Source organism: Hibiscus syriacus, unplaced genomic scaffold (assembly GCF_006381635.1).
Source record: "Hibiscus syriacus cultivar Baekdansim isolate YM2019G1 unplaced genomic scaffold, ASM638163v2 tig00009009_pilon, whole genome shotgun sequence".
NCBI classification, from domain to species: Eukaryota; Viridiplantae; Streptophyta; class Magnoliopsida; order Malvales; family Malvaceae; genus Hibiscus; species Hibiscus syriacus.
Window position 1 is genome coordinate 1,435,721 of NW_024062181.1, and position 11,790 is coordinate 1,447,510.

General features: G+C 30.4%; 2 protein-coding genes across 2 annotated transcripts; one reads left to right on the forward strand and one right to left on the reverse strand.

Moving 5' to 3' along the window:
* The first annotated feature begins 3,475 nt into the window (after positions 1 to 3,475).
* On the forward strand, positions 3,476 to 5,195 carry LOC120202712 (WUSCHEL-related homeobox 11-like). The gene is made up of 3 exons (XM_039203102.1): positions 3,476 to 4,056; positions 4,388 to 4,563; positions 5,077 to 5,195. Exons 1-3 carry the CDS (start codon positions 3,504 to 3,506, stop codon positions 5,092 to 5,094), a joined length of 747 nt encoding a protein of 248 aa, XP_039059033.1. The 5' UTR covers positions 3,476 to 3,503; the 3' UTR covers positions 5,095 to 5,195.
* A 4,094-nt stretch (positions 5,196 to 9,289) lies between these two features.
* Positions 9,290 to 10,478, reverse strand: LOC120202709 (transcription factor MYB54-like). Its single transcript, XM_039203099.1, has 3 exons — positions 10,053 to 10,478; positions 9,590 to 9,961; positions 9,290 to 9,500 (listed from the first exon to the last, which is right to left on the reverse strand). The coding sequence occupies exons 1-3, from the start codon at positions 10,342 to 10,344 to the stop codon at positions 9,292 to 9,294; spliced, it is 873 nt and encodes a 290-aa protein (XP_039059030.1). The 5' UTR covers positions 10,345 to 10,478; the 3' UTR covers positions 9,290 to 9,291.
* Between the last annotated feature and the right edge of the window lie 1,312 nt (positions 10,479 to 11,790).

Here is an 11,790-nt window from a genome sequence, read left to right on the forward strand (position 1 = left end):
AATTTAAAACTATATTTATTTTTGTTTAACTTATTAAATAATTTTATTTTATCTTAATTTATTAAATAAATTTGTTTTTATTTTTAATGTAAAAATATATATTTTATCTTTATCATCACTTAAAATATATAATTTTAAATATCTTAACTTGAAATATATTTAAATATTTTACTATTAATTTAATATAAAAATATATATTTTACTCTTATTTTAAATTAAAATATATATAATATTTTAATATATTTTTAAAAGTTAAGATAATAAAAAATATAATTTTAATTTGAAATAAGAATAAAATATATTTTTAAGTAAAGATAAGAATAAAATATTATATATTTTAAATTTAAAATAAAATTAAAATGTATTTATATTTATATTAAATTAATACTAAAATATTTAAATATATTTCAAGTTAAGATACTAAAAAAATATTTTTAAGTGATAATAAAGATAAAATATATATATTTTTACATTAAAATAAAAATAAAATAAATTTAATAAATTAAGACAAAAATAAAAATATTTAATAAGTTAAAACAAAAATAAAGATAATTTTAAAATTTAAGATATATAACTTATTATTAATTTTGAGTAAAGCATTTACATACTAAGATACAAGATATATATCATTTGTTGTCCAAAATATATCAAATGGATGCCTTAGCTTAATGGTTTGTCTTGCATTATTTCACTCAAGGGTCTTATGTTCAAAATCCTCCCACTTGCTTCTTTGAAATAAATCTATTAAATTAAAATTAAATTAAAATAAATTTAGTCTTCCAATCAAATGATTACATGTGTGTAACCAATGACACGTGACACCTCCTGATTTGTAGGTAAATTTATTTTAATTTATTAAAATTAGGATCAAATTTATTTTAATTTATTAAAACTATGATCAAATTGAAAGAATATATAAATAACATAGACTATTTGTGTAATTATACCATCCAGGTAAGCCTGTTAATGATTATTAACGGTCCACGTGTGTTTTTCGTTACGCCTGTTACCAGCTGTTAACGTCGAGTGACCAATTTGTAACAAACGATAACGTTAGTGACCTATTTGTGACTTTTAAAATATCAGTGGTAAAAACAAAAACTTACCCAAACATTAGTGACCCATTTGAGTAGTTTACCCTATTATAAATAGGAGCAGGCGGTCTGCCACAGCACAGTGAAGATTCCTTGGTACAGTGAAATTAGTAGGCAGTTTTCCATTTGTAGTAAAAGTCCAAAAGTCTAAAAAAATACAACAGACCTATTTTCCACTTTATTTCTTATAATTAATTTATATATTTACATTTGTATGCGTGTGAATGCACATTTCAACCATCAATTTATAAGATAGTATGTTATATTTTAATATAAAAAATATTTAAATATTTAAAATAATATTATTAAAATAATTATAGTTTTTAAATATAAGTTGTAAAATAGGTATAGTATGGAGCATTTTCATTGCCAACATTGCAACAGACTTTTGTTCACATGTCGAAAGTCTAATTATTTATAGAGGGAATTGTAGGGTGGAGTATTTATGAACAAATGAACTTAATTTAGTTAAAAAAATATTTTATAATCAATTAATTCAAATTAAATATTATAAAAATTTATTATAACAATAATTTTTAAATTTTATTTTATTTTATTCATAATACAAAGATTTGAACTAATAATTTTATTTAACATAATGTTTTCTCTAACTAGATTAATTAATTATTTTTTATGAATTTGATTATTATTATTATTATTATTATTAAAAAGGAAAAGAAGTTGTCTTTTCCCTTTACAGCGACCCAGTTTTCCATGCATTCCTTCACATGCACTTTGCAATATAGCCAAAACCCTAGTTTTCCTCTTCCAACCCTTTCTTGCTTGCTTCTTTTACCATTTTAACCTCTCTTTTCAAGGTTTTCATCAGTTCTTTCTCAAATATATTGAAATAATTCATCTTTATTTGATAGTTTATGTTCGAGTTTTGAATTTGATATCTCAAATATCTTTATAGCTCAAATTTTAATAAATTTTTAGAAACTAAAGTTTCATTGCGAAGAACGAGATGGATTGATATAAATATTCATCTTATCTCACTCTGAACTTTATCTAATATATAATGTCTAACTTCAATCCAGTCTTACAATAATAATACATATAATTCATAGAGAAATAGGTTTTCATAGGCGTTTTTTCAATCATATAACGGTGTTTTTAAGCGCAGCTAAAAACCCTTATGGCATAAAAAGTCGCCATAAGCTCCACTAAAATCAGCACCGCTAAAGGTTATGATTTTTATCGGTGTTGTTTCATAAACGTCGCTAAAGGTCCATTTTGTGGCGTTTGTAAAAAAAGCCACTATAGATAAATCCTATTGTGGTGTTTTTATAAAAATGTCGCTAAATTTACCATTTTGTGACGTTTGGAAGGGAAACGCCGCTATATGTTTAAAGTTAGTGACGTTTAGTCTCAAAACGCCGCTGTAGAACAATTTTGATGGAGTGATAATGAGTATATAAATCAATAATAGTAATGTTTAGCCTAGGTTTTAATTACTATTCAAAAAGGAGGGATATGTGTAACATTGGCATCCCTTTGTCGACAAGTTAATTATGTCTCAATGTTGATTTAGAATAATATGATGGACTAAAGTCTAAATCCACCAAAAAGTAGGCTTTTCAACTTTTGACAAGTATGAAAAAGCATATGATAAAGTATTAAAGTATGAATAACAGGATACAAAATCCTTAATCTAAGGAAGGCTAACAAGCTAGAATTGAATTTGTATTTGATGGCAACTAAGAGTAACGACATATAGACAACACTTTTATTAGGTATACTCAAAGCAACGTGCTTAAAACGAAGATATTACGTGTTTAAATTAATTTGAATTTGTAATCTTAAAAATAATGATATCAGTTGAATTATTATTAACAATAATTGTACGTATGAATCGAAATAAACCCAAGCTAAAGGATAGAATATTGACAAAATGTTAAAAATGTCCATAGCGTTTGATTAAATAGTCGTCATGCCTAGAATTTTCTTTTAATAAAATAATGAGACCGAAGCCAATTTACACATTTAAGCACGTATAAGGAGTAGCGGGAAAAGAGTTGCATGTGGATGTTCTAAGACTTGCTTAGATGGGGGGGGGGGGTTATTTGCCAGCTTAACCATGCAATCGGCCACCATATTTGCCTCTCGTTTGATCAAATGGAATTCAACATACCATGCTCGCATACAAAGATCAGTTATGGAGCGAAACAAGTAAGAAGGGGCTATCAGTTATGCCTAGAATATTTTAATAAAGCTTTGAGAGGCAAAGAAGTAATTTCAACCCTAGGAGGTGCAAGCAACAAAAGGGTGATTTGGTAACTTTGAAAAGTGGCATTCCATCAGTGTCTTGTATATATATAAATTTCACCATCTCTGATGTGTAATAGACTGTATATTCATGTGCTTTGGTTTCCTTGTCCTATATTTTAAACCTAGGCATTTTCGTCAATGGAAGATCAAGCTCCGGACCCTAATAGTCCGAGCCATGGTTCAGAGAGAAATGAACCAGTCCGGTCGAGGTGGACACCAAAGCCGGAACAAATCCTCATACTCGAGTCTATCTTCAACAGTGGCATGGTGAACCCTCCAAAGGACGAAACCGTGAGAATAAGAAAGCTACTTGAGAAATTTGGTGCTGTGGGGGATTCTAATGTCTTCTACTGGTTCCAAAACCGACGTTCAAGGTCTCGTCGCCGCCAACGACAGCTGCAAGCCACGGAAGCTAGCCTCGCCGGAGAACAAAGAAGTAACCAATCACAACTATTCGGTGGCGGCATCGGCGGCGGTGCAATTCAGTATGAACATAGTGCAGTCTCTAACTTCGCTTCTTTTCCACCTTCCTTCCTCATTGGTTCATCTTCTTCCTGTGGCGTTATGAGTGATGATGGCATGGAAAATCTTCTCTCAAGGTCACCTCAAATGGGGTTTCAAGAGCAAAGCTCCAGTAACATTACATCAGTTTTGTGCCCGTCGGAAACTTCGAATTTGCAGTATCAATCTGGTAATTGCCTGGCAATCTATAAAGTTCATTTTTACCTTAAAAGGTTGAATACGAATGCAAACTTAAAAAATTATATCAGCATAAATTATATAAGAATTAGAATTTTTTATATTGCAACCTGCACTCTCTAACAACCCTCTATTCATCTGAGTATCTGCAACATTTACTGCAACAGTAACTTTCTTGTGATGTAACAATGGTATTTAGTGGTGTGAAAATAGAGTTGCACTATACCCCAAAAATATGCTGCATATTGTTTTAATTATTATTATTATTTTAAGGGGAAACTGATGATTGAAGTAAACCCTAAAGTTTACTTTTTTAGTTTCAGGGTTCATCACAGTGTTCATCAATGGAGTTCCAACTGAAGTTCCAAGGGGTCCACTGGACGTCAAGGCCATGTTTGGACAAGATGTAGTGTTGGTCCACTCCTCTGGTTTGCCTCTCCCCATGAACGAGCTTGGGTTTTTGCTCGACAGCTTGGTTCCTGGTGAAACCTATTTCCTTGTAAGTTGTTTTAGTAAAAAAAAAGAAAGTAAGATACTAGTTTTTTATATTTTAAAAAATTAAATTAATTATTTTTTAAGGATTTTTCGATAACGTGATCGATCAAAACCTCCAATAATTATGTATTATATTTTGAGATTTTATGGATGTCGGGGATTTTATCTTCATACCTCTAATGGGTGTTGGACATCGCCTCAAAGAAAGAAGATATAATTTGAATATCGTGTAGGATGTTTACTATGACTTATCGAAGCGGATATGTTGTACAATGATCTAATTAAGGATTTGATGATGATAGGGACTGAATTGTATAATAAAAAAAGAACAACTGACGTTGAATGACATAATTGTCCCGAAATGATAACATTATCCCTAAAGAGAAAAACTGTGGTGCGTTAGTATTATGTTGCACCAATTATGTCATTCAACGCCAATTAATCCTCTAAGGTTCTTCAATTTTCGTCATCATATATTCTCAATTTTTTAATATATATAAACAATGTTTGATTACAGGTTTCAAGGACAACTTGAAGAGGAATTGAAGGTGCAAAATATTGGGGGATGATGCTATAGTGTTTTATGGTAATAATATGGGGTACCATGCAACAAGAGTTAATGTCCCTATCTATTTTGATTTTCATTTATCTCTTCATAATTATTTGTTCTTTTTTTTATTTTTGGTTCATTTTTCTTGTTTAATAGGAACTTAGTCAACCTGAATATTGCATAAATATGTAGAAAACCTTTTCAAAACCAAGATGGACTAGTGAAAAGCATGGGGATATAATGAATCTATAAAATTTTAAAAGAAAATAAAAAATTAATAAAATATAAAAAAGTAAATCATATAAAAGTTTAAATTTTTGAAATATTAATTATCTTCGACGACCTTTGGATCCATCCCTGAATACGTGAATTCCCCATTAAATGGAAATGATCTCAAACCCAAAGCCCCCGACTGAAACCAATTACTGCAAAGCAACATGGCGTTCAACACCGACCAATATAACCAATCTGAAGCAGACGAATGTTTGATTCTGTGTTTCTCGAAAGCATAGGGGCACGTTCAGTGAGAAAATGCCCCCATGTGAAAATGAACAACACTTTCCATTGGCTGTCATGTGAATTATCAAGATTTTGCCTTTGTTGCGTCTTTATTCATTATTTTGCTGACAAGGAAACATATAGTCTACTTACTTTGGGGAATCCGATGAAGTGTTTGTCAATGCATGTGAAAAATTACGTGGATTCAACTTTGTTTCATCATTAATCTTGTTTATTATTATTATTTTCTTGGGTTTTTCTAGACATTTTGCTTCAAATCCTTTTCAATATTTCATTCTTTTTATAACCATGATTTTGTTCGGTCTAAGTGTAAGATTTTTGTTAACAAATTACCTATTTGTCTTAAGATATGGGTCGAGTCTCATCATACATAAATTTTATAATTTAATAAGGGCTTTTGGCAAAAGAAAGATGACACAAACTTGACCCATAATTGATAATTACTTTGATCAAGGATAAATTATATCAAATATCGTTAAATTTTGAATTATATATCGGTTTTATTGTTGAATTCTAAATTGTTTCCGTTATAGCATTAAACTTTAGTTCTATGTTTTATTAGAGCACCGAGACAATTAAAATTAGCTGACCCTATTCCCATATGTAATGGGGTAAGGGGAGGTACGGTAGTAGGCTGCCCCCAACACTAGGTTGAGAGCAACTTCCGTGGAAGACCTCCGGTAATTATGAATTGCCCACCGTGGGACTCGATCCCACAGCCACAAGGTTAAGAGCACCGAGACAATTAAATTGCACAAATCGAAAAGAAAAAAAGTGGTTTTGTTTTCCGAGGTATCATGACCAAAACAATGAAAAAGAAATTAGTGTCATCTTATTTTTGTCATTCATTGGTCGTAGGAATGGAACTATAGAAGCGGGTGAGGATGATTATTTCTCTTTAAAAATTTAAACTATGATATATTTTAGATATTTCCTTTGTATTTTCTATAGAAAATGTATTCGTCCCTCTTAAAATTTTGTAAGTTCTCTGGTACATAAAATTTTACAAATTCATCACTCTTAATATAAAATCTTTCCTCCATCCCTAATTGGTTGTAGCATATAAGTGCGTAATCATCCTTTTATTCTCCCATGAACTATAATAAAGAAGTGATGCACATCGTACATCTCGTAGTGAGTAGTGAAATCTAAAAACAAAGCATTGAAACTATGAAACTATAACCTCACATTCTCCTCCATAATGTATTGTTCGTACATTATCGATACTTTGATGCGATTTTCTATGATTTTTTCTCCGATTAAAGAGCTTTTTGTGTGCTATCATAATCATAAATTGTGTTCCCCAAGTGTGGCTTTTATGCTTCACATTTTTCAATTAGGTTAAGACCCCAATTCATATGCAGCATACTTTGAATCCATCAACTCATATATATAATGTTTGATGCTCTATAAAAATATGTTAATATAAAGTCAGTTTAAACCGTTAGTGACGGATCATCTTGTTAAAGTGGGACTATGCAGACATGATTTATTTAAGACGTGGTGGTAATGATAAATTTTAATTTTTTGTGTACTTATGGGGCTGCTTAAATCTGTGTTAATATAGAGAGTAGTGGGTTGCGTTTTGAAATATAATATTTACTCCCGAATTCAAGTAGTATATATAGTCTACAGATTAGTTCAAGAAGGTTACGGGCAGCAATGCAAGGCCCAAGAGCTTTATTTCAAGTGGACATCTTTCTCTGGTTTGGAAGAGACTCACATCACAAGTTCTCCACATTCTCATATAATCCTTTTAGGATAAGTAAAATATAATATCCGTTAAAAAAATAACTTTCAACTATTTGACAATAAACGTTCATATTCTTAATATTTATAGTGCTTGAACTCATAACCAACGTCAATTCATTTATCTTCGATGTCACAAATATTCATATAAAATGACTAAATGAAACATTCTCATAATGGAATGAAGAAGAGTGATGGATGGTAGATTTGTAGACCCCATTTGATGTAGCCATGAAATGGCGTCGATGTTTCATCAGTGTCGTCATCTTGGCTTGATTAACCACATTGCTCAACCTGATTGGTTAGAGGGAAAAGAAAAGGAAAGAAAGTGGATGGAAATAAATGCTAGTTGGTGTCTAAAACATGGTCAATGGAAATCAAATCAAAGTCAAGCACGCACTGTTATTAAATGTCGTACATGATGGCCAGGTTCAATTCATTCAATTTAGGTGGTGGATACGCAACTTTGAATATTTTCTTTCGAATAATTTAAAGTTTCGAGTTTAAATATTATATATATAAAAAAAACGTACGAGTATTTAATATTAAATAATTAATAATTTTTAAATAAATACTTCTTTATATTCAAACTAGATTAATCAAAATAAATAAATAATTGTTCATTCAAAAATTTTATCTATTATATTTATTTTTAGTTAATATTTAAAGTTTATAATTGTCTCTTATTTTTAAGATATTTAGATTTGAATTTAAAATACAATGTACTTTATCACTTGACTCAACATTTGTTGGTATTGAATCTGTCTTGATTTGGTTATTATCGTTTTTTGTTAGAGGTGAGTGAAGAAATTGAAAAAATTGAAAATTGAATTGTAATATTTTGACGATTTATAGTTTACAAGTTTGAAAAATCATGTTTACCAAATGAAAAATATATTGAACTTATTAGATTACAATTAACAATTGAGTAAATTACATGATTGATCGTTTTCGTTTAAGTTTTGTATATTTTTCTTCGCTGAATTAAAAAAAACATAATATTTGGTCACTTTCAATTTTATTTAATTAAGATGTGGTCATTGAAGATTAACTGTTGTTAGACCTTTAACAGATTGTTGATACAATGAATTTATAAAATTAAAAATGGTAAACTACACAAACAGTCACTAATGTTTGTGTAAAGTTTCATTTTCCCCAATAAAGTTTCAAAATAAACAATTTGGTCACTAAAACATCAAAGAGGCCCTTGAACAATGATTTTATATCTAATTTACCCCAAAAGCTTTCTAATTTTTCTAATTTTTCTCATTTTTATAAATATACTTTTAAATTTTAAAAATAAAATTTAGAAATTAACTTTTGGGCATGAATCAATCGAATATTTGAATGATAAACAAAAAATTAGAAAGCTTTTGGAATAAAATAGATATAAAATCATTATTCAAAGACCTATTTGATGTTTTAGTGATCAATTTGTTACTTCTGAAACTTCAATGGAGAAAATGAAAATTTACTCAAATACTAGTGACTAATTGTGTAATTTCCCCTTTTATTTTTATAAATTTATTATATCAAATCAATCCTCCGTTAAAAGTCTAACTATAATTAACTCTTAACCACATTTTAATTAAATAAAAATAAAAATATCCCCTGACAACTTTACCCTCTGCCAAAAAAATATTTGTAACTGATAAAGTAGAAGAACTCTCTCTTCTTTATTTTTATTTTTCTCAAAACTGTAGTTCTATATATTTCTCATAAACTAAACTTATATATATATATATATATGGAACTAAACTGTATATACAAAACTATAAGGATGATGAGACCAACTGCAGAAACCCAATATTTTTGTCCATTGGATCCAATTTTACCCCTCTCATTTCTCTTTAAGCTGAATTCTTTTCTTTTAACCAAAAAATAGTAATAATAAAAAACTCCATAGTTGGTCTTTTAAGAAGCTCCTACTCCAAGGAAATCAATGAAGCACATGATGTTGATCTTCAAATCTCCATCTCCAGTTTGGGAGTGGTTGGTCCTATTTGTGACCACTGAGTCAGTTGCTGAAACTTCTGAGTTAGAATCTGATGAGTTAGCATGTTGGTCCACTCCCATGGATACTCCTTGTTGGTAACACACATTTACCTTTTCCCTTGGTGAACCTGCAACCACATACGAATGAATAATTTTATGTTAAGAGAATAAATTTTATGATTTTAAGAGAAAATGACTGTCCTCGGTCCATCCCTACCTGCAAATTTACCCATCTGGTGAAATGGAGTGAAAGGTTGATGGGACATTTTGGCTGATGATGATGGACTGAGTGCAAGATCAGTGCAAGTAGAGACTGATGAAATGGTTGATTGATCACTGGCGGCTAAAGAAGAAGGCTTCCTCCTCCTATAAATGCTTGATTGTTCTCTATGTTTCCTAGCCATTATCACATGCCAATGATTCTTCACTGCATTATCAGTTCTACCAGGGAACAGCCTAGCAATCATTGCCCATCTGTTGCCATACACCTTATGTGCACCTACCAGCCTCTCTTCTTCTTCCTCACTGAATGCTCTTCTGTTGATCCTTGGATCCAGCTGGTTAAACCATCTCAATCTACAACTTTTGCCTGCAAAAAGGACACCCATTTAGCAAAAAAGATGAAACATTTGCAAAATTAATGATTATGATCACCAAGATGGGAACTTTTTATAGTGAACCTGATCTCCCTTCAAGATGTTTAGCTATCAAGTTCCAGTTTTGAGGACCGTGTTGAGCTACAAGATCTTTTAGCTTAGCATCTTCAGCTGGCCTCCAATGACCCCTACAACAAAGCTTGGTGTGCCCATTTTTGGCACCACCAGCAGCAGCAACAGTTTGAGTCCCCCTGATTTGCAATGGCTCAAAGCTCAAACATTTATTGCTTTGTTCCATTGAAGAGGTTGGAATCTGAAACCCCATTGGAGATTTATCAGCAGGAAGAGCCAGAAAGTTCCTCTCTTGTAGATTCATTGTTCTAAGAAAACCAAGATTAATCCAGAAAAGAAAACCCGGATGATCAAAGAAATAAGGTCTCAAGCATTGGAAGATGAGTGTGTTTGGGAAGAAAGAAAATGAAAAATGGAGACTTTGTAAAAATCAAAGGAGGACAGGATTTAAAAGAAGAGGTTCTTGATTTGTTTTCTCTGCCTTTTGTTTGCAAACGCTGTTAGTTTTTTGGGTTTAAAAAGGCAATGGAGAATGAGGTCAGGGGCAGGGCCCAGGGGGTGGAGGGGACAGATTTATTTATTTATTAAAGAAATGGGGAAATGAAATAAGGTAATAAATAAAGCCTGGGGCTTTGCATGCAACTGGAGAACCGCTCGTGTGGGTGCTGGGAGTGTGTGTCTCTGTTTTTGTTTTGGTTTTGGTGTTAGGTTTTGTTTTGTTAATTAATTAAGATTAATTAAATATCATTACATGTTTGTTACTTTAGATTTGATTAAAAAATATTTTATTAATCTAAATTTAATTTAACTTAATCAAACAATAATATATCATCGATTTGAATTTATTTAGTTTAAAATTTGTTGATAGGAACAAATTTATCTTGTCGATCTTTGTTATTCTCATTTCTGGTTTGGGTGGAGAGCCACAATCAGTGAGTTAACAATCATTAGTCAATGTTTTTATGTGAGAGAGATGAAATGGAGGACGAAGAAGATAAAAAAAATATAAGTGAAAGAGCGGAAGGAGAGAAAGAAAGTATTTTTATCAAATACATATGATGAACTTCTATACTGACTCTTTGATGACTAATGTCACACGTAGGATCATCATACTTATTAGTAGGTCCAAAATTATCATGTCTGTTAGTATACCAATGAACTATACATATATGACTATCGACTATTAGTTTTGACCTTGTCAAAGATCACGTCAAAGATTGATGAGTATAAACTCCAATAAAATAATCTTGACGAAAGATGATTCTGAAGATAATATGATATATTCGAAAAAATTTTAAAAATTATCTTCAAAGAATATCTCCCAATATAACAAGATAATTTAAATATAATATTTTTATCAAGAAAAACTCTATATTCACTCTCAAATTCCTCTTCAATTTTTACCTTCTTTTTAATTATTAGTGTCTAAATAAAGTTTTAAATTTTATTAATAAAAAAAAGAAAAAATATATAATAATAACATCTAGGATTCCTTGAAAACATTTTTTTACATTAATTTGAACATTGGATATTGTTAAGCCGTCAAAGCTTAAATGACGATATGCCCAATAAGACATGAGGGGAGAGCTTCCCAACACAGACATAGATTTTGTCCATTTCACCAATGCGTCCGTCCTGGATGTTCGTTCCCTCCTTGTTAATTAAACTTTATTAATAGAATTTTTTTAATAAAAATATATAAAAAAAATTAAAATATTTAGTAATTTTAAATTTTCAGGACATGATTGTC

Excerpts from the sequence above, each read along its gene's own strand:
- LOC120202712 (XM_039203102.1), top strand. The coding sequence starts at position 3,504 with ATGGAAGATCAAGCTCCGGACCCTAATAGTCCGAGCCATGGTTCAGAG. Across the intron at positions 4,057-4,387 it reads GAATTTGCAGTATCAATCTG|GGTTCATCACAGTGTTCATC; the intron begins GTAATTGCCTGG and ends TTTTAGTTTCAG.
- LOC120202709 (XM_039203099.1), bottom strand. The coding sequence starts at position 10,344 with ATGAATCTACAAGAGAGGAACTTTCTGGCTCTTCCTGCTGATAAATCT. Across the intron at positions 9,962-10,052 it reads ACATCTTGAAGGGAGATCAG|GCAAAAGTTGTAGATTGAGA; the intron begins GTTCACTATAAA and ends TCCTTTTTGCAG. Across the intron at positions 9,501-9,589 it reads CCAGATGGGTAAATTTGCAG|GTTCACCAAGGGAAAAGGTA; the intron begins GTAGGGATGGAC and ends ATGTGGTTGCAG.